The 23,946-nt window shown below is 33.5% G+C and overlaps 1 protein-coding gene across 2 annotated transcripts in view; it reads right to left on the reverse strand.

Annotated features, from left to right (window-relative positions):
* The window catches only part of KLHL4 (kelch like family member 4), a 154,815-nt gene extending 135,770 nt beyond the window's left edge, over window positions 1-19,045 (reverse strand). Inside the window, exon 1 of one of the 2 annotated variants that reach the window (XM_077887545.1) lies at window positions 18,620-19,045. In XM_077887545.1, the coding sequence (XP_077743671.1) occupies window positions 18,620-18,657 (38 nt within the window). In that variant the 5' untranslated portion in view covers window positions 18,658-19,045. The remainder of the gene's footprint in view (window positions 1-18,619) is intronic. The other variant, XM_077887544.1, reaches the window with a different exon arrangement.
* Between the last annotated feature and the right edge of the window lie 4,901 nt (window positions 19,046-23,946).

Here is a 23,946-nt window from a genome sequence, read left to right on the forward strand (position 1 = left end):
AGATACATGGAAATCTCCTCAGATTGGAAATGAAATGAAGAAATTGGTAAAATAATAATGACTTATTATAAAATGTTACTGAATAATTAAGCAATACAGTTTTTATCACACATAAGAAACTATAGTACACTTAATAATCTGCATAAGATGAATGAAGTATGATGAAAATTGTTCGAAGATGTAAAATAATGATGTTAACATTTATTGAACACTTATATGTGAGGCACCATTCCAATAAATTTATATGTATTACTTCAATTACTCTTCCATACAGCCATATGAAATAGGTGCACATCGATTTCTCATTTTAAAAATGAAAGTAAACAGGCACAAAGGGGTTAAATAATTCACTTGAGGTCATGTAGGTCCATAAAGAGCTTTTATTTTTCCAGAGAGCAATGGGCATTTTAAGTTGGTTAGTATGACTTGAAGATACCTTCTATTGCTCATATCAATTGATTATATCTTCCATATTTTAGCAATTTCATCAGTGTGTTTTTTTCATTACCATTAATTTTCTAAAGCAAATAATGTCTAATATTTTGAGCAAATTTTTTTTGAGCAAATTTAATACAAACTGATTCTTATAGGGATAACAAACCCTAAATTACAAAGACACACTTTCCTGTCCATAAAAATTATCAATTATTCTTTGCAGACAGCAGCATAAAGCTGATCCAGAGACACAAAGACAGTGTTTTGTATTTGGCAAAGGAGCAAGAGAGTATATATAAATTTAGGTCTGAACTTTCCATGATTTCTACTTAAAATTCATAGAAATTGGCAAATTTTCATTTCAGCTTTTCAATTATAGCTCAATCTGAAAATCAATGAGGTATATTTTTATAATAACACTATTTTAGATGTTTTGTAGAGAAGTGGAAAATTATGGAAAATAATAAAGAATAATGTATTTAGTGTTGCTGAAGCCCTCTAAATCATTATGTGAAAATCACAAACATCAAGTAAAACAAAGAGAAAGAAATTAACATGAGCATATTTTGCAAAAGACATCAAGACTTTCCACATATGCAGGAGACATAAAATGAATTGAAAACTCTGGTAGAAAATCAGAACATATGTTTAAAGAAAAATGATGACAAAAAGATTGAATTGAGAAAAAATAGTTTTATGTCTTTCTTACTAGCTTCCATTAAATTCAGCAGATACTGGATAATGATGAGAAGGTCTTAGGAATAGAAGATTCCACAGAAACCAGCATGAAAACATTCTAAACTAAATATGACTCAAAGTTTTAACATTACTAAGGACATGTCTGTAACATAATATTGTACATTCATATGCATATAAATAATATATATTATACAGAATATAATATTACATATTATATATATTACAGAATATAATATGTATATCCTTGGTTCTTTTTAAGTTTGCTAATCTCATTTATTTATTTTTTTTATTTTTATTTTTTTTTAGTGATAGGCACGCAGTGAGAGAGAGAGAGAGGCAGAGACACAGGCAGAGGGAGAAGCAGGCTCCATGCACCGGGAGCCCGACGTGGGATTCGATCCCGGGTCTCCAGGATCGCGCCCTGGGCCAAAGGCAGGTGCCAAACCACTGTGCCACCCAGGGATCCCAATGCTAATCTCATTTAAATGACAAGTTCTTGTATCTACTGTACAGTACTTCCCTTCTAAAATGTTAAAGCATATTTCAGCTATAATTATTCACAAAATATTAAAATAAAATGAAGAATCTTCTGTGGTTTGTTTTGTTTTAGTATTTAAAGAGTCTATGCCCTCTAATGAAATCCGAGAAAGTCAAAGATTTTGGCAACAGTCTCCAGTGAGAGAAAATTTAAATACAAGATTAAGTGCAGCTTTGGGATTTCTGACTTTTGTCTCTCTTCTTTCCAAGATTTCTCACATAAATCCTTATAATTTAAAAAGAGGGGGTTGCCTGGGTGGTTGAATCAGTTGAATGTCAGACTCTTGGTTATAGTTTCATGGTCTGATGGTTGTGGGATCAAGCCCCACATCATGCTCTATGCTCAGCATGCAGTCTACTTCAGATTCTCTCTCCCTCTGCTCATCCCCCCACTCACTCTCTCTCTCAAATAAATAAATAAATAAATAAACAAACAAAATCTTTAAAAAAATAAAAAAGAGAAGGGCAAAGGAATTGGGGTGAAGGATGTAGAATTAGTTGAAACTCATATTCAAAACAATATAAATTATTTAGTGTGGCAGAATATGGTTTCCCTTATATTTCATCTTGGGACTTCAGTGGGCTACCACAAAATAAGTCTTCCTTAAGGAAAAAAAATAAAGTTAACTCAAATTCAATTCAATTTGATTTCCCAAAGTTTATTAGTATGAATTTACTAAAGAAAATTAAAAATCATTGTCTCTTTTAATTAGATGTTGTAATTATAGTAATCGTCCTCCAAAAAATTGTCACTCTTTTGGAAGGCATTTCTGTCACCTTAGCTATTGCTTTTGCTCTGCTAATTATTTAACTATACATGGCAAAAATTATTGAAGTAAATATGGTAGTTTCCAGAAGTAAATATCAATAATCATCATAGTTCATATCCAGTTATACAGGTATGATTTTCATGATATAGATGGTTCCTGACACAACTCTGTATGCAACTCAATTCCATACAGAAATTCCTACTCCTGTTCATCCTTTTCTAGGAAAGGAATCAAAATAGTAAAGAAAGAAAAAGAAGAGTTAGAAAAAGGAGGAAGAAAATCTCCTGAATAACAGGAGTTTTTGATGTTGCCTATATCTAGCTTAGAATGGAGATCTGTAGTGAGAGTCTCAACCTATTATTTCCTACATTATTTGGAGCTAAGTGCATGTCTGTGACTTTTTTTTTTTATGTCTGTGACTTTCTAGCACACCAGACTCACTTACTTAAATTTGTGCCTCAATGAACATTTTTAAATAAAGTATCAAATAACTCATCTAAGGTAGTCTCCTATTTAATTCTTAGAATATTTGACATTAATTATAAAACCCATATCAGAATAAAAGTTCCCCATATCCTCCTTTTTCTGGCCATGTGTTCTTTGTTTTAATTAAATCAAAGCATAAATTAAATTATCTGGTGGTGGATACTGAATAACTACATTTTTAATAAGCTACCCAGATCATTCTTGAGCACAAGGAAGTCCAAGACCCTATTTAGCACTATCAGGAAAGTGAATTGTCCCAGTAGTAATCCATTTAACTAGTATCTAAACATGATATGCCTCTATCACTCTGATACAACTTTTATAACCTTACAGATTTAGCAGGGGCTGTTTAACGTTGGCTTTACATTCTGAATTTTTTCTGCCACCTTTATCCCAGATTCAGACCTCTGGTTTCGTGACCTTGGCAAGGCAAGCAGACTATAACCCCCAATTCAAGTTCCTTTTATTTAATAACCTCTTTTAAATGTTCTTAGTCCTTTGATTATATTCTAATTTTGGTTAATTTATTCATTGTAAGACAGCAAGAAGCTCTTAAATTACTTTTCCTTGTGAAAAGATGTTGCAGATACATTTTGGAGGTGAAAATAATAAGGGGTTATTATGAGCAATGGGGAAATTGAGTCAACTTTAAGGTCTAAGTTCCATCTTTAAGGAGGTGGGTATTATCACAATGGCCTTGCTCTTGTGATCATTCTTTCCTTGTACTTAGTGAAATTTATCATGTAGTATCCTGGTTTCCTAACTAACATGGAATAAGAAGTGCTTCAGGATTAGAGTACATAAAGTGTACTGACCTAGAGTTTTTATAGTTGGATTTTACTTCTCCAGAGAAAATGAACACCTTTAATTGCTTACCAAAATATTTTACTATTTTATACATTGGAGTATCTTTATTTCAATTAAAAAAAGATAAAATAGGTATGGTTTCATGTCTCTAAGTGTTTTATAAGATTATCAGCTACATTTAGCCTTTTTTATATAATAATACTATCATGACTGTTCTGCAAAATTACAACTTTCTCAAGCATATGTACTCTATATTTTAGTTTTCACATATATAGAATTTAATAATGAAAGTTCAAGATTAATAAAACTGTCATAAGGAAATACAGCAGGGTTTCTTTGATTGATTTTATAATTAATTTTTTATTGAAAATCAATATTTTTCTCTTCCAGTTAAGGTATTCTATTCTTCAATACAACAGCAATTATACTCAACATGAATATACTAAAACTTGTCTGTTTTTTGATTAACATATCATTTCATGGAATCTTGAAAAAAGCAAATGACATGTTAATGGATGATACAAACATCTATCATTTATTACATTAAAATTTGGAAATGTGATAACAGATAAAAAGTATTTTAAATTATCAAAAGAAAATATTTATAGAAAGAATTTGCCTCAATTAAAGCCACATATGAAAAAGACACAACTCACATCACAGTCAACATTAAAATAATATATGTGAATGCTTTTTCTTTAAGATCAATAAAATGTAAGGATGCCTATTCTCATCGCTTCTATTCAACATCATGCTGGTACTTTTAGCCAGAGTAATTAGGAAGAAAAATAAATAAAAGTCATACAAATTAGAAAGGAAGAAGAAAAATTGTATTTGTAGATGTCATGATCTTATATAATCATAAAAACTCCTCAAAAAAAAAAGCCTACTAGAATTAATCAATATATTTGGTAGAATTGCAGAATACAAAATCAACATATAAAATCAGTTGTATTTCTATATATTAACAATGACTTATCTAAAAAGAAGTCAAGAAAAACAATCTCATTGGGCACATGGATGGCTCAGTTGGTTGAGTGTCAAACTCTTGGTTTCAGCTCAAGTCATGATCTTGGGGTCCTGAGATTGAGACCCACATTAGGCAAGTCTGCTTGAGATTCACTCTCTCTCCCTCTGACCTCTCCCCACTCATCCTCTCTCTCTCTCTCATTCTCTCTCCAAATAAATAAAGAAATCTTAAAAAAGAAAAACAATCCTATTGACAAAAAAATCAAAAAGAATAAAACATTTAAGGGTAAACTTAACCAGAAGGTGAAAGATTGTATGGTGAAAATTACAAAACACTGATGAAAGAAACTAGACAAAAATAAAAGAAAAGGCATCCCAGGTTCACGGATTGAAAAAAATAATAATATTGTTAAAATGTCCAAAGTATCCAAAGCTATCTACAGATACATTACAATCTTTATCAAAATCTCAATTCCTGGGGATCCCTGGGTGGCTCAGCGGTTTAGCACCTGCCTTCAGCCAGGGCGTAATCCTGGAGACCCGGGATCAAGTCTCGCATCGGGCTCCCTGCATGGAACCTGCTTCTCCCTCTGCCTGTGTCTCTGCCTCTCTCTCTCTTTCTGTTTGTCTCTCATGAATAAATAGATAAAATCTTAAAAAACAAAAACAAAATCTCAGTGCCCTTTTTATAGAAATAGAAAAAAATCGTAACATTCATATGAAACTATAGAAACCCCAATAGCCAAAGCAATCTTGAGAAAGAAGAAGGTATCACAAAGCTGAAGGCATCACATTTTCTGAATTCAAAATATACTACAAAGCTATAGTAACTAAAATAGTAGTGTATAGGCACTAACTGACATATGGACTTACGGAACGGGACTAAAAAGCAAGAAAAAATGCATTTATGGTTAGCTGATCTTTGATGAGGGTGCCAAGAACACACAATGGGGAAAAAAAAGAATATACAATGGGAAAAGGATAGCCTCCTGAATAAAACTGCATATCTACATGCAAAAGAATGAAATTGGACCTTATCTTACACCATACACAAAAATCAACTCACAATGGATTGAAGATTTAAATGTAGTGCCTGAAGCTGTAAAACCCCTAGCAAAAGAAAAGCTTCATGAGAATCGTCTTGGAGATGATTTCTTGAGTATAACACCAAAACAAGCAACACAAGCAAAAATTGATCAGTGGGAATACATCAAACCAAAAAGCTTCTGTACAACAAAGCAAACTATCTAGAGTGTAAAGGCAACTAATAGAATGGGAGAAAATATTTGCAAACCATCCATGTAATAAGGGGTTAATAACTAAACTATAAAAGTAACTCATGCAATTCAATATAAAAGTAACTTATACAATTCACTAGGAAAGAAACAAATAGTGTGATTAAACAATGGGCAAAGTATTCAATAGACATTTCTCCAAAGACATACAAATAGCCAATAGGCATATGAAAAAGTGCTAAAGGTCACTAATCATCAAAGAAATAAAAATCAAAGCCACCTTGAGATATCACCTTGTACCTCTTAGAATGGCTATTACAACAAAATAAAATATAACAAGCACTGGTGAAGATGTGGAGAAATTGGAATCCTTGTACAATGTTAGTAGAAATGTAAAATGGTGCAACTGCTATGGAAATCATTTTGGAGTTTCCTCCTAAAAATTAAAAATAGAACTATCATATAATACAGAAATTCCATGTCTGAGTATATATAAAAAAATCAAAATCAGTATCTTGAAGAAATATCTACACTCCCATTTTCATTGCAGCATTATTCACAATACCTGAGGCATAGAAATGACCTAAGTGTCTTGCCAGAAAAATGCATAAAACAATGTGATGTATACATACAATGGGATATTAGCCTTAATAAAGAGAGAAATCCTGCCCTCCGCAATAACATGGATGAATCTGGAGGACATGATGCTAAGTGAAATAAATTAGTCACAGAAGAATAAAAACTACATGATTTCACTTATAAGAGGTAAACAAGATAATCAAACTCATAAAAATAAAGTGGAATGGTGGTTTCCAGAACCTGGGGGAAATGGGGAATGGGGAGTTCAACAGGTATAGTTTCAGTTATACAAGATGAGTAAGTTCTAAAGATATGCTAAACAACGTTGTGTCTACAGCTAACAATATTCTATTTATGCACCTAAATTTTGTGGAGAGAGTAGATTTGTTTTGTTTTAAAGATTTTATTTACTTATTCGTGAGACACACACAGAGAGAGAGAGAGAGAGAGAGAGAGGGAGAGACACAGGCAGAGGGAGAAGCAGGCTCCCTGCATGGAGCCTGTTATGGGGCTCAATCCTGGGAATCCAGGATAACGCCCTGAGCCAAAGGCAGATGCTCAAACACTGAGCCACCCAGGCATCCCAGAGAGGGTAGATATTATGTTAAGTGTTCTTACCACAATAGAAATAAAATAAAAACTAGAATACTTTTATAAAAAAAATAAAGATTACTTATTAAAATATATTCATGAACTGTCTGGAGTCCTGGAATCAAGCACATTGATTAACATAACATAGTTTTTTTAGATTTAAAAATCATAAGTAGATATTCCACAGGTCATGTTGAGTCCTGTATTTTCTTTTTTAGAATTATTTGTTTTAGAAAGAAAGGGAGTGCTAGAGGGGGAAAGAGAGGTAGAGAAGCAGACTCACTGCTGAGCAGGCAGCCCAATGTGAGGCTTGTTCTCACAACCCAGAGATCATGACCTGAGCTGAAATAAAGTGTTTGACACAACCAACTGAGCCACCCAGACACTCTGAGTTCTATATTTTCTATTTTTATCACCACACTTTTTTCCTTAAGGTATTGTACTTATTAACATTCTTTCTTTGCTACCATTCATTACTTTATTCTTCCTGTGATACAGAACTATTTGAGAGGAGAAAAACAAATAGAACTGGTTCCTTAAAGTATTCAAAAACACAAAATATTTCAGCAAATTATTGGGGGTTAATTTGCCTTGACCTCTAAGATAAAGTCCAGAGTCCTACTATGCCTTTTAAAGCCTACATAATCTATGCCTGACCTTCATTTCCTGCCTAGTTTTGTGCTATTCTCCAACATATATAATTCATTTCAACCAAAGTTAAATCTATCTTTTGAGTATACCTTCAACTTTCATGCTGCAGTGCCTTTTTGAAAAAACACTCTGTATTGTTCCTCATACCTAGAATTCATTCTTTCCTATATCTGTATCAAAATCCTATCCATTCCTTAAGATTCATTTCAAATCATCTCTCCTCCATGAAGTATTCTAGTATTGCTCTAATCAGACTTATTTCTTGTCTTTGAATGCCGATAGGGCTCAATCATCAAGCAACTTAAAACAGTTCTTGCAATATACTCCTTTTTTATGCCCTTGAAAACTTTCAAGTGAATATACTTTATCTCCCCAACAACATTATAAGCCTTTAGTGGGAATCAATACATATTGTTTATCTTGTAATCCTTATAGAGCCTTAAAAAAACATAATGCATACAGCAGGGGTTTAAAAAATATTGAATGAAGGAAACAATAAATTAATACCAACGTCTTAGTTAAGGAACTGGCTGGTTGAACGTTACAACAGACTTCAGACTAAATTAGTTGTGTTGCCTAAGTTTTTATATGACTGTTACATATGTAGTTGTTTTTATTAGTGTTATTATAACTACATCATAATCATTAGCCATAAAAGGACACCTATATGACACTTGTGCTCACAGCAGTGAGTTTTTCAGGGAAAAGGTGGACAAAAGATTTAACAGTTTCTCTTGAGTAAGCTATTGGTTGTATGGATAAAAACCAATCAATCATGTTAAGGACTTGCTAAACATATTTCCAGGTATAATGTATGGCTACTGAAGAACTAATAGAAATAAGGTGTAAGTAGGTTATGAGGTCTGTATCTTGAATGGGAACATTTGAGAGCATGGAAGGGTAAGTCACTTTAATTGTAACAGAATAAGGAAGTTTAACCAACAGTAACAAAGGATTCTCATATTTTACCTCAGAGATTAGTTTTTAACTAAGTTTTTATTTTAATTCCAGTTATTTAATATACTGTTATATTAGTTTCCGGTGCACATTATAGAGATTCAACAATTCCATACATCACCCAGTGCTCACAACAAGGACATTTTAATCCCTATCACCTATTTCACCCATGCCTCCACACAATTTTCCTCTGGTAACAATCATTTTGTTTTCTATAGTGAAGAATCTGTTTCTTGGTTTCCATCTCTCTTTTTACCTTTGCTTATTAGTTTTCTTCATTAAATTCCATGTAAGAGTAAAATCATATGGTATATATATACATATATATATATAGAGAGAGAGAGAGAGACTGATTTACTTGGCTTAGAATTATACTCTCTACCTCCATTCATGTTGTTGCAAATGACAAGATTTCATTCATTTTTATGGCTGAATAATATTCATATTTATATATGTGTATATATATATATATATATATATATACACATTACTTGTTCTTTATCAATTCATCAATTGGTGAATTGGATTTCATGGATTTCATTGTTTGGCTATTGTAAATAATTCTGCTTATAAACATAGGGGTGAAGCATTCTTTTGAATTAGTGTTATTGTATTTTGGGGGTAAATTCCAAATATTATGATTACTAGATCAAAGGTACTTCTATTTTTAACTGTTTGGGGAATCCATACTGTTCTCCACAATGGCTGCCCTAGTTTGCATTTCCACCAACAGTACAGGAGGGTTCCTTTTTTTCCCCACATCTTTGCCAACATTTGAGGTTTCTTGTGATTTTATTTATTTATTTTTTATTTTTTGGCCATTCTTACAGGTGTGAGGTCACAGGTGTGAATATCTCATTGTAGTTTTTATTTACATTTCCCTGATGACGAGTGAAGTTCTTTTTTATATCTCCTTTAGTTGTAATGTTAGATTGCTGTTTTTGTTGTTTTTAATTTTTTCTTGCTTATTGAGATAGGCTTGTATTACTATTTATTTCCCTCTTAGAACCACGTTTTGCTGCATCTCAAAGGCTTAGGACTATTTTGTTTTCATTTTCATTTATTTCCATGTACTTTTGTATTTCTTCCTTGATTTTTTTTTTTTTTTTGGTTGACTTATTCATTGTTCAGTAACATGTTATTTAACCTCCATGTATTTGTGGTCTTTCCAGTTCTTTTCTTTCTTTCTTTCTTTTCTTTCTTTCTTTCTTTCTTTCTTTCTTTCTTTCTTTCTTTCTTTTTCTTTCTTCTTTCTTTCTTTCTTTCTTTCTTTCTTCCCTTTTTGTTTGTTTATTTGTTTGTTTTTCTTTTGGTTGATTTCTAGTTTCATAGTGTTGTGGTCATGAGAGATGTGTGGTATGACTTCAATATTTTTTAATTTGTTGAGTGGCCTAATTTTTGTGAGTGGACTCGTTTTGTGGCCTAATATGTGATCTATTCTAGAGAAATTCAATGTGCACTTGAAAAGAATGTATATTCTGCTATTTTAGGTTGGAATACTCTGAATATATCTGTTTAAATCCATGTGCTCATGTGTGTCATTCAAAGTCATTGTTTCCTTTTATATTTTCTGTTTAGACTATGTGTCCTTTGACATAAGTGGGATGTTAAAGTCCCCAAGTATGCTTGTGCTACTAATTATTAGTAACTCTGTTAATCCCTGTTTTATGTACCTGGGTGTTCTCATGTTGGGTACATAATCATTTACAATTGTTATATCTTCTTTTTGGATTCTCCCCTTTATTATGATATGGTGCCCCTGCTTTATCTCTTGTTACATCCTTTGTGTTAAATTTTGTTTTGTCTGATATAGGTATTGCTACCCTGGCTTTCTTTTGACATCCATTTGCATGATAAATGTTTCTCCACTCCCTCACTTTCAATCAGTAGGTGCCTTTAGGTCTGATATGGGTCTCTTGTCAGCAGGATATAGATTATTCCTGTTTGTTTGATTTTTAATCAATTCTGTCTCCCTATGTCTTTTGATTGGAAGATTTAGTCCATTTATATTCACAGTAATTATCAATAGATATGTGTTTATTGCCATGTTGCTACTTTTTTGTGGTTGTTTCTATAGTTTGTCTCATTCTTTCTTCCTTCTTTTTCATGGTTTGCCGGGTTTCTTTAGTGATGTACTTGGGTTCCTTTCTTATTCTTTGCTTATCTCTTACTAGTTATTGAACTACAATTACCATTAGTTGGTATATAACATCCTCTGCAATCTGTGTATATTAATAGTTGCTGAGGTTTGAGCCCTTTCTTTACTCCCACCCCCACATTTTATGTATATTGTGTTATATTTTATATATTTTTATTTTGTGAATCCCCTGACTGATTTTACAGATAAATATATCATATACATATATATATATAAAATACATTTATGTTCTTTTTCCCACTCAGTTCTCTTTAATATTTCTTGTAGGGTTGGTTTAGTACTTATGAACTCCTGTTGTTTCTGTTTCTTTGAGAAACTCATTTTTCATTTTACTATTTTTTTTTTCTGAGAAACTATCTTTTTGTTTTCTATTCTAAATGATAACCTTGTTGGATTGAGTATTTTTAGCTGCAGATTTTTCTCTTTAAGCACTTTGAATATAACATGCTATTCCCTTGTGACATGCAATGTTTCTGCTTAAAAACTTACAGATAGCTTTATGTGATTTTCCTTGTATTTAACTCTCCTTTTTTCTTGCTATTTTTAATTTTTTATCACTAATTTTTGCCATTTTAATTACTTATGTCTTGATATGAACCTCCCTGGGTTGATTTTTTGGGGGATCTCTATGTTCCCTGGATCTGGATATCTGTTTTCTTCCCCAGATTGGAAAATTTTTCAGCTCTTTCTTCAAATAAAATACCTTCTCCCTTTTCTTTCTTCTTTTTCTGGGTTTTCTGCAACACAAATGTTTTTATGCTTAATGGAGTCGCTCAGTTTTGCAAGACTATTCTCCATTTGCTTATTTTTTCCTCTCATTTGCTCAGTTTGGTTACTTTCCATTGCTCTGTTTTATAGGTCATTAATTCATTCTTATGTTTCATCCCCTCTGCTATTTATTCTATCAAGTGCATTTTTAATTTTATTTATTATGTTCTTCATCTCTGATTGGTTCTTTTTTATCTCTTTGTTAAGGGTCTTATTGATGTCCTCTACTCTTTTCTCAAGTCCAGTGAGTATCTTTATGATCATTGCTTTAAATTCTCCATCAGGCATATTATTATATACATTTGTCTTAGGTTTCTTGCTGTGAATTTGTTCTATTATTTTATTTGTGATATATTTCCCTGTCTCCTCATTTTGTATAACTTTCTGTGTCTGTTTCTGTGTGGCAGGAATGCCAGATATGTTTCCTGATCTTGAAGACAATGGTCTTATGGAGAAGAGTTGCTGTAGCAACCTCCAGTTCAGTGTCCCCTACTCCCTAGGATCTGGCACTTTAAGAGTGACTCGTGTGTGTTTTGTGTGTCCTGTTGTGTTCTGGTTGTTTTTGCCTTCAGTCTGGTTATCTGAAGTCTTTTCACCTGTTGTAGGCAGTGTTTAGTCTCTAGTAGGTGTGGGGTGCATTTTAACAATGCATAGGCTAGTCTGCTTGCTAAACCTGGAACCCCCACTACCAGTATGGGTTGGACTAAGTGGCTCTGCATAGCATGTGTGGTCGGGGCACATATTGTTACAAGATGCATCTCAGGCTTCTGCAGCACCCACTGCTGCTGTCACAGCTAATGCTATGGCGACTGTAACCACCAGGTCTAAGGCCCCACAAAAGGCATGGGTCAAGAGAGGGTACTGGTAAGGTTTGTGCTGGTCTTTTGGGGAGGGAACCCATGGCCCTGGGACTGAGGAAAGGTGATTGAAAAGGGTGAATCAGCTGAAGGGTGAGGAGGTCAGGGCTTTGTGTGAGCATGTTAGGTAGTGAATGTGGGCACAGTGCTCATTCCTAGAGGTGGCTGTGTGTTTACCCTGAGGGGCAGGAGGGGAAATTACCAGCTACTTTGTTCCTAGAGGGTCTCTCCGATATCCTTATCTCTTCTGGGGTATGCTCTGCAATGAGTAAGTCACTCTCCCTCTCATGTGACCCAAGTATTTACCTAACTACTGGTTCTATAATATATCTGCTCAGGGTGTTTGACATACTGCCTCTTTATGGGCAGGGACTCAGCTTCCTAAGACTCTCAGAGCTCTTCCAGAGCCAAGTTCATTGGTTTTTAGAACTCCAGGGTTTAAGTCGTACTCATTGTAAGAACTCATGATATTCAGACACTCTCACTTTTAAAGCCACATGTTATGGGGGTTTGTCTTCCCTGTGAGGTATCTCTGGTGTTATCATCACTTTCTTGCCTTTCACCATTCTCCTGGCTCCCTCCTGTCCAGAGAGGACCATAGTTCATGTAGACCTCAAATGACATCTCCACCTTTCCTATCTTCTTTAATGTGAAGAAGATTACCTTTGGTTCTTCTCTTCTCTACCTTTGGTTGTGGAGCTAATTCTGCCCATCATTGGGTCATTTTCTGGATTGTTTACAATGATATGTTGTCTAGTTGTATCCATGGGATGAGATGAATTTAGGGTCCTCCTACTCTGCTATCTTCCCCTATCTCCCCTACTTCTGATAGTTTTAATAAACATGATCACTGGTATTGCTCTCTTCCAGTGCCAATTCTAGTAATATGTAAATATTATATCTATATATTGGTTTGGAAAATACGGTATTATTTTACTATGTTTCAGAGTAAAATCTCATGTAATGCTTTTTGTTTTAAATTTCAGTAATACCTGTTTCATCCTAAAATATCAGGTATCTGAAAACTACTTGATTTCAATTTTGTCACTTTAAGTTACCTTATCTTACATAGTTTTTTTAAGCATATTTACAAAAATCATATTTCCTGATCACCAGGGCTATGCATTTTCCATTCTGTTTAGTAAAATTAAAATATGAATGGAATAGTTTCACCATGAACAGAATATATTAATGGCTGGGGCACCTGGGTGGCTCAGTCAGTTGGGCATCTGACTCTTGCTCTTGTCTTAGGTCTTGATATCAGGGTCATGAATTCAAGCCCTACATTGGACCCCATAATAAGCATGGGGTCTACTTAAAAAAAGGTTTTAAAAATTAGAATATACCTAATTGTTATATTTTTCATTTTAGAATGGAGGGTTATTTTTTATATATAAGGAAGCTTGTCTTGATATGTGATATTGAGAGATAAACCATAGACAGCAATGTAAAGAAGTGAGGGGAGAAAAGTTTATGCTTCATTTGAAAGCACCAGTAAATATATGCCATTTCATTAATATCTATGGTGTACTCAATGATTAAATTTAAAAATACTATTAGTTTATTATTATACCCAAGTATGATCTTATTATTTGCTATGCCCTTAAAAATTGGTTCACACCAAATGATAACCACAATCCTTATGATCAGGATAAAACTAGAAATTGCATATAGCTTTTAGATGTTCTCATAACTTTAGCTGCCTTCCATACAATGCCTTTAGGATATTATCTTCTTACCAATGTATAGGATTTTTGCATGGAGGAGGTAACAGCCCACTGTTTTTGATTTAATACCCTTTTAATCAGTTGCCCAAGAACAAAACTAAAGAAAATAAATAAGTTCTTACAACTGGGGTGGTCTTCTAGTATTGATTATTGGAATCTATATACTAGGATAGCACTTGCTAAAGTGTTGTGCTTTTTTACATAAAAATTGCTACAGTCTAATAATTGCACAGAAAGTCTCCATAAACCCCATACCCAGTTTCCACTATTATTATTTTATATTAGTATGACACTTTTGTTATGATTAATTAACCAATATTGACACATTATTATTGGCTAAAATGCATTCTTTATTCAGATTTCCTGTTTTTACCTAAGGTCATTTTTTTCTCTTCCACATCACATTTGTCATGTCTTCATAGGATCTTCTTGATTGTGACAATTTCTCAGACTTTCCTTTTTTAAAATTTATTTATTCATTTTACAGAAAGAGAGAGAGAGAGCAAGTGAGGGTAGTGGCAAAGGGAGAGAGGATCCTCAAGATGACTCCCTCCTGAGTATGGAGTCTGATGTGGGCCTCCATCTCAGGACCCTGAGATCATGACCTGAGCTCAAACCCAGTCGGCCACTCAACTGACTAAGCCATCCAGGCATCCCTCAGACTTTCCTTTTTTTTTGTGACATTAATAGTTTGAAGATTACAAACCAGGTACTTATTAAATGTTCCTCTATTTGGATTCATCTGCTGGCTTTTCTCGTGATTAGACTGGGGAGCTTATAGGTTTTGTGGGAGAAAAGGACAGAAATAAAGTACCATTCTCATCACATCATACCAAAGGTATATACTGTCAAAATGACTGAGTACTTCTGTTATTAAACTTAATTACCTGGCTGAGGGAGTATTTGTCAGGTTTCTCTACTGTAAATTTACTCCCTCCCTCACCTCAGCAGTTCTATACTGTATTGCTTTTTTTTCCTTAAGATTTTATTTATTCAGTCATAGACACAGAGAGAGAGAGGCGGAGACACAGGCAGAGGGAGAAGCAGGCTCCACACAGGGAGCCCAATGTGGGACTCGATCCCGGGTCTCCAGGATCACACCCCAGGCTGCAGGCGGCGCCAAACCGCTGCGCCACCGGGGCTGCCCTATACTGTATTGCTTTTAACAAAAAAGTCTATGTGCAGCCCACACTTAAAGCACAATATTCACCCCACCTCCCTGAGGGCATACTATGTACATAAATCATATGGAGTTTTTCTGCATAATACATATGTCTCTATTCAATCACTTGTTCAAATCAATATGGAATTATGAATATTTTTTACTTTTGTTTATAATCAAACAATATTTTATTTTGTTGTTAAAATCGTTCTGGCTTTGGTCAATGGGAGCTTTTTCAGTTTGTTCTTTTGTCCCTTTGATGTGACATAGCCCCCATCATTATTTTTTGAGGGCTTTCTTACTTTATGGCACCACAAAATGTTCCAGGTTTATCTTGCAGAATATGACATTACAACTTGAGTTTGATTGTTTGTTTTTTAATTAGGGCCTTATTGTTCCCCATTCTTCCACCTTGATTTCATTTTTTTTATCTTTAAATATGAATTTTACACTGATATGCATATAACACTACAAGCAATTTTTCCTTACAAATTCATAGGAAAGACATCAATAAGACTACTATTAAGAAGATGTCTTACAAAAATCAGAAAAAAGACAGACAAATTTAAGCAATAAACTTTAAAGTATAAGTGACTGGACATTTATGAGCTGTGTTACAGTATGATATTAATATGTTGTTCTTGAGGTCACATATTAAATAATACAACACATTTTGTCTTTTAGTTCTATTTCCAAATGCAGAAATGAAATAGTTGCCTTTCAAATATCAGAAATAACAACTATAGACATGCTTAATCATAATATTTAAAGGAATATGAACCTAACATATTGTTAGATCTCTAGATGGAAAGGAGTCCCCAATTTTTCAAATCTTAAACACATTTTAGTTAATTTTAAGTTAAATGAATATGCAATACTACACTGATAGAAATGAACCATGAGAACCAAGGTACCTCATTCTCAAGAATGAGGTTGTAAGTAACAAAGATTTAAAATCAACCAATAGTTCCATCACTAAAATTGTTTGGAATCATTGCACTAATATTAAATTATTTGTTAAAATGTTCTAAATTTAGTAAAATGATTAAACAATTTCTATAATTTTGTACAGTACATTTTAAACCATAAGCAAAGGTATTTAACCTTAAACTTTCTATAAACTACAAATTGCAGATTGTTCCTTATTTCCTTTTAAGTAATAGTTTCTACTGAATAATGCAGTATAAAAAAACTTGCTAAGTGAAAGACATCAGAGTGAGAAAAACAAATATGTGAATCTACTCATTCACAATTAGAATCTAAAAACAAATGAATAAACAAACAAAAATCAATGTATGTCTTATAAGAAGCATGATCATAACACACTTGAAATATTTGTTCTGGCTTTTGGAATGCTAAGGATGGAATAATGAAAAGAAAGGACACTTAACAAGGTAGTTGTAATGAAGCAAAAATGTAGAGTTAGTAGACAACTAAGACAAAAAATGATAATGACTGGCTATTGGTATGTGCATATTTACAATATGGGATCATAATACAGTACAGTTCCTAAAGGAAGTACATGTTTACAATTCAAGTACATTGGAATATATTTGGGTTTATAAATATGCAAACCAATATATTAATATAACTATTTACTTTTTTCTTTCTCCAAATTTTTACTTAAATTCCAGTTAGTTAACATACAATATAATTAGTTTAGGTGTAGAATTTAGTGATTCATCACTTATATACAACTTTAACACTTTGGATTTAATATCCGTTAGGAATAATTGTAGGTTATTCAGTTATGTTGCATGTTAATAATTTAGTCCTACATCAGGCTCCCCACAGGGAACCTGCTTCTCCTTCCCTATGTCTCTGCCTCTATCTATTTATTTATGAATTAATAAATAAAATATTTTAAAAATTGCAACCTACTATCCCAGAAGTTATATAGCATTTTCTTGGGTAATCACAAAAATATCTAGGAAAATTAGTATATACACTATTTCTTAAAAAGTCTGTATCATGTTCAATCTAATATTATACTTAATGTCATTTCACAAAGTCTTGTGCATGTTTACATTATAACGAAGACTGAGTTCCTACAAAAGCATCATTTTGCACAGTTGATTGCCATTTCTCATGTTATGTAGCTTTTTCTACTGATATTATGTTTTGAATTTATGGAAGCAAAGAATTGTCAAGCAGATATATTGGGGGGAAAAAGAAACCTTATATCTAGAAGCACATTTAGCAGTCCTCTGTACTCACGTAGAGACACAGTACAGGAAATAAATAAAGATTATTTCCAAATAAATAAGCATAGCTTCATGTTGAACTATTATATAATTTAAAATATATCAAAAATATTTATTTTCCTATGGCTCTTTTACACTTCAATTATATTGTCAAGGTCATCAGTTGTGTATACATATATATGGGGAAAATAAAATCTGGTATGAAGAAATAAAACAAGTAATAATCTACTAGGTTGCTACTTTGGACGAGATTAGAGTACAGAACATAATTTTCTTCCATTCAAACAGTACTAGTAAACACAAAAATAAAGACAAACTCAAATATTTTATGAGCTATACTGTATTTCTTATTTCCTTTAATGTCCTGAAATAGCTGACATGTTCTATTTCCTATGTTCAGATATTGCTGCTATAAGCACCATTTCATTACTTGCTTTATGCAAAATATCTTCATGATTGTAAATTACCTATGAAATGGATACTACTTAAAATAATTATCAAATGCCAAATTAAGCTGTTCTTTACTATCACATAAAGATGATGTATTTATTGAGTGTAAATACAGTAACTATGTACTGAGGAACAGATAAGATATGCTGAGCAATTAGAGCTTTTGTTTTGTCAGAACTGCCCTCACAGAAGTCAGAAAGAGTTCCTATTTATGTGATTTATTACACTAGCACAGAGAATCACAAGTATATAAACATTGAAGCCACAGAAGATATTTCCAAAATTTAGTAATTATAATAATCATCTCTTATTACTAAAACAGAAATCCTAACAGAATTGGAATGGAATCAGAAAAATAAACTCACAACCCTAAAACATATTTCCTGTTAATTATCAAAACATATGTGAAATTACTGTTTTCCTTTATAGACTTAGAGGAGGGGGTTTCTTATAAACTCTGATTGGCTACTTACAAATTCAGATAATTATAGCACTTTTATTTAAACACTAAATGTTAGTTGTAGAGAATAAGTTAACCTAGTCTACAGTTTTCAGTTATGTGACTGAAAACTCCTACCTTGCTGTAGAATCTTCTGTATTATCATCAGCAATCATCTCCAAATCTTGTAAGTGTTTCTCACAGGCTTCTTTAAACAAATTCTCTTCTGAAACTGCTTTAGGAGTATCTTCATTTGCTCGAAGATGTTCTATCAGGTTTTGTGAGTGCCAATTCTGAAAGGCTCTTTGATGGTCGGGGCAGGTCCTGGCACTGGTGTTAGTATGTTGGGGTGGAAAGGATTGTTTCTTTTTTTTTTTTTCAGTCTGTTTCTGTCCTGAGCATGGTTGTTCAACCTGCCCTGAACCCGGTTCCCTCTATGCTCATATCCTTCCTGTTTTCAGTGTTGGGCGACCCTTGCGAAGAATGACTAAATCACCACCAGTGCAGCCTTAGGATCTGTTTCACATGAAACTTTCTTGCCAGACACTGACATTGTTGCAAGAGGAAAGACAAAAGCCTTCTCTTACAAAAAGGAAATGGGGCCTTTGTTATCTCCTGTTTCTCTGCCTCTTCTGCAGAATTAACAAAAGCTTAAGTGCTGAGAGCAGTCTTTCTTGCTTTCCTCCCTTCCCCCACTGCCTGTGGTGCACTCTAGCTTTCTAGTTGAAGCAGAGAACTGAAGCTAACAGTGTAGATGGGAACTCACACTGACAGGATGATGAGATCAAACATTAATGTAAATCAGCTTAGCATAGGAAAGCAGCTACCACAGCACACTGCAGCTGCTAAATTTGCAGGCTCACAGCCCTCCCACTGACTTGCAAATATCTAACCCAGCTTCTTCCTTACCCTAAATACAATAGTTGTGGCTTAAAAGCAGACAAGTAAGCAAAAGCAGTATTTAAACTCACTTCCTTCTATATTCCCTCTACTCACCCCACCCTCTGCCAGATTAGCCCACTTCTGAGAATATGCCACTTTGTCCTAGAATAATTTGTAACAGGAGATTCATGATGATCTTTTTTCAGGTCATTTTGGAAATTTTTATAGGGTTCATTAAGGGACAACATCTTGTCATCAGTCCTCACATGCAGGTTTATAATTCACATCAGTCCTCTCATGCAGCTTTGTAGCTATTTTCACAAAATATCTAAAAAATGTTAATGGTCTTATTATATTAATATTTGCTTAAAAACCTGAACAGTTTCAGTAGAATAAGAAAGTGTTGGTTACCCATCACTAAACACTCCCACACCCCACTAGCGAAAGTATTAATAGTATTTTAAGTCTATACCTGAAGGAAGAGAGCAGCGTTTTTCTAAGCTGGTTAGGTTAAAAAAGATACCTTCTCTCAGTGACAACAGCTTGAAAACAAATAGTCTATTCTGGCTCTATGCCTGTATAAACACCTCTTTATTATGCTCTTTACTTTCACAGGGAGTGTTAAAGGTCTATTTTCTTTGTTCAGAAGTCTTTGTGACAGGAGTAAAAAGGACATGTCTTGAATCAACTCCAAATTGTCACATAGCTCAGTAATAACTATACACAAAGTACTTTGATATCTAAATCAGGATCATTACATCGTACAGAGAGAAGTATTTCTATAACAGTCATGTGTCTTAAATGCTTTCAACAATGTCATTTTGAAATTCAGTTTGAATTTTTTCCAGTTTCCATGTAATGTAAACAGGTGCTAAGGGAGAAATTATCCCAGTGTATTCTTAGAAAGAATATCAGAATTGTAAGGTTTTGGTTTTAGTTCTGGCTTTGTAGTTAATGAGCTGTATGATCTTGAATAAGTAACTTCACTTCTTTGTATCATGGTTTCTTCATACATAGTATGGAGAGGCTGAAGAGATTTTTAAATTTCTACCTACAATGGATTTTAAATGCTTAGAAACTGAATATCTTTTTCAATGTTTTGGTAGGTATGTTACCTGCAGTTTTCTATAAATATAATTATAAATTTCCCTTTCCTCTCTTGTTTTTGTAGGTGTAATGGTAAATATGTGTCAATTTGGCTGGGTGATGGAATACCCAGAAACTTGGTCAAACATTATTTTGGCTGTGTCTGGATGAGTTTAACATTTAAATCAATAGACTGAGTAATGTAAATTGTCTTCCTTAATGTGTGTGGGCTTTATCCAATCAATTGAAGGCTGATCAAATATATAAAAGCAATTAATAAAGAACATAAAGGATCTCACTGATAATATAATAAGACTAGGGAAATTCAACAACCCATTTATATCAATGGACTGATCATCTAAGCAGAAAATCAACAAGGAATCAATGGCTTTGAATGATACAATGGACCAGATGGGCTTAACGTATATATACAGAACATTTCATTCTAAAGCAACAGAAACACTTTATTTTCAGGTGCACATAGGACATTCTCCAGGGTAGATCATGTATTAGGTCACAAAACAGGCTTCAACAAGTACAAAAAGACTGAGTTCATACCATGCATCTTTTCAGACCTTGGAGTTGCTATTAATGCTATGAAACTTGAAGTCAACCACAAGAAAAAAAAATTGGAAAGACCACAAATACATGGAGATTAAGCAGCATGCTACTAAACAATGAATGTGTCAATCAGAAAATCAAAGAAAAAACTAAAAACATACATGGACAAATGAAAATGATAACACTATAGTCCAAAACCTTTGGGATGCAGCCAAACTGGTCCTAAGAAGGAAAATATTGCTTTATAGGCCTACTTCAATAAGCAAGAAAAATCTCAAATAAACAACCTAACCTTACACTGAAAAGAGTTATAAAAAAGAACAACAAATGAAGCTTAAAGACAGCAGAAGGAAAGAAATAATAAAAATTAGAGCAGAAATAAATGATATAGAAACTAAAACAAAAACAAAAACAACAGTAGAATAGATAAATCAAATCAGAAAAATGGTTTGAAAAAGTAACAAAATTGATAAAATCCCTAGCCAGATTTATCAAAAAGAAAATAGAAGGGACTCAAATAAATAAAATCCTAATGAGAGGGGGAGAGATCAAAATACCAACAGTCATAAGAGAACATTGTGAACAATTATATGTTAACAAATTGGATAATTTGGAAGAAATGATTAAATTCCTAGAAACATAAACTGAACCAAAACTGAAAAAAAATGAAATAGAAAACTTCAACATATTGATTGCCAGCAATCACCACTGTTATTTAACATTGTACTGAAAGTGTTAGTTTTAGCAATCAGACATCAAAAAGAAATAAAAGACTTCCAAATTGGTAAATAAGAATTCATATTTTTCACTATTTGCAGAAGACATGATAATCTATATAGAGAACCAAAAGAGGGACACCTGGGTGACTCAGCGGCTGAATGTCTGCCTTAGGCTCAGGGCGTGATCCCTGGATCTAATATTGAGTCCCGCATTGGGCTCCCTGTGAGGAGCCTGCTTCTCCTCTGCCTGTGTTTCTGCCTCTCTGTGTGTGTGTCTCTCATGAATAAATAAATACATCTTTTTTAAAAAAGAGAGAGAACCCAAAAGACTCTACAAGAAAATTTCTAGAACTGATACACAAATTCAGTGATCACAGGACACAAAATCAACCATTGAAATCTGTTGCATTTCTGTTCAATAATGAAGCACCAGAAAGAGAAATTGAAGAATTAATTCTATTTAAAATTGCACCAAAAATAATAAGATACTTAAGAATAATCCTAGCCAAAGGGAAAAGATCTGTACTCTGAAAACTATGAAACAATGATGAAAGAAATTGAAGGTGACAAAAGAAGGGGAAAAACATTCCATGCTCAAGAATGGAAGAACAAATATTGTTAAAATGTCTAAACTACCCAAAGCAATCTTCACATTTAATGCAATCCCTATCAAAAATGCCACCATCAGGGCCACCTAGGAGGCTTAGTCCTTGAGTGTGTACTTTGGCTCAGGTTGTAAACCTGGGATCCTGGGATCAAGTTCTGCATCAGGCTCCCTGCAAGGAACCTACTTCTCCCTCTGCCTATGGCTCTGCCTTTCTCTATGTATCTCTCACGAATAAATAAATAAAATCTTTTTAAAAACCACCACCATTTTTCACAGGACTAGAAAAAATATTAAACTTTTTTTGGAACCACAAAAGATTCCTAATAGTCAAACCTATCTTGAAAAACAAAATTAAAGCTAGAGGCATCACAGTTCCAGACTTCAAGTTATATTACAAGACAGTAGTGATCAAAACAATATTATACTGGCACAAAAACAGATGCATATTTTAATGAAAGAGAATTACAAATCTAGAAATGAACATAACCACATGGTCAATTATTCTTTGACCAAGTATTTAAAAATATCCAACAGAAAAAAAGACAAATCTCTCCAACAATTACTGTTGGGAAAACTGGGCAGCAACAGCATGCAAAAGAATAAAGCTGGGACACTTTCTTACACCAAATACAAAAATAAATTCAAAATGCATGAAAGACCTAAATGTGAAACAGGAAACCATCAAAGTCCTAGAGGACTACACAGGCAGTAATCTCTTTGACATTGACCAAAACAACTTCTCACTAGATATGTAGTTTGAGGCAAAGGAAACAAAAGCAAAAATAAAATATTGGGACTTTACGAAGATAAAAAGCTTCTGCACAGTGAAGAGAAAAATCAACAAAATTAAAAGGCGACCTTTACAAAGGGAGAAAATATTTTCAGGTGACATATCTGACACAGGTTAAGCATCCAAAATATGTAAGAACATATCAAACAACACCCAAAAAAACAAATAATCCAGTTAAAGATGGGCAGAAGATATAGACGTTTTTCCAAAGAAGACATCCGATGGCCTACAGACACATGAAAGGATGTTCAACATCACTCATCATCAGGGAAATACAAGTCAAAACTGTCATGAAATATCACCTCGCATCTGTCAGAATGGCTAAATGCAACAACACAAGAAACAACAGGCATTGGTGAAGATGTGGAGAAAGGGTAACGCTTTTGTTTTGCCTTGTTGGTGGGATTGCATACTAGTGCAACCACTCTTGAAAGCAGCATGGAATTTCCTCAAAATTTAAAAATGGAACTATCTATGATCCAGCAGTTTCACTACTAGGTATTTACCTAAAAAATACAAAAATACTGCACCCTGATGTTAATAGCAGCATTTTCTACCATAGCCAAATTATGGAAACAGCCCAAGTGTCCATCAACTGATGAATAGATAAAGAAGATATAGTATATATACACTGAGCCATAAAAATGAATAAAATCTTGCCCTTTGCAATGACATGGATATAGCTAGAGTCTTAAGCAAAATTAGTCAGTCAAAGAAAGACAAATAGCATATAATTTCACTCATATGTGGAATTTAGGAAACAAAACCTATGTATGAACATAGGGGAAGAAATGAGAGGCAAGCCAGAAAACAGTCTCTT

This window comes from Canis aureus, chromosome X (assembly GCF_053574225.1).
Source record: "Canis aureus isolate CA01 chromosome X, VMU_Caureus_v.1.0, whole genome shotgun sequence".
NCBI lineage: Eukaryota > Metazoa > Chordata > Mammalia > Carnivora > Canidae > Canis > Canis aureus.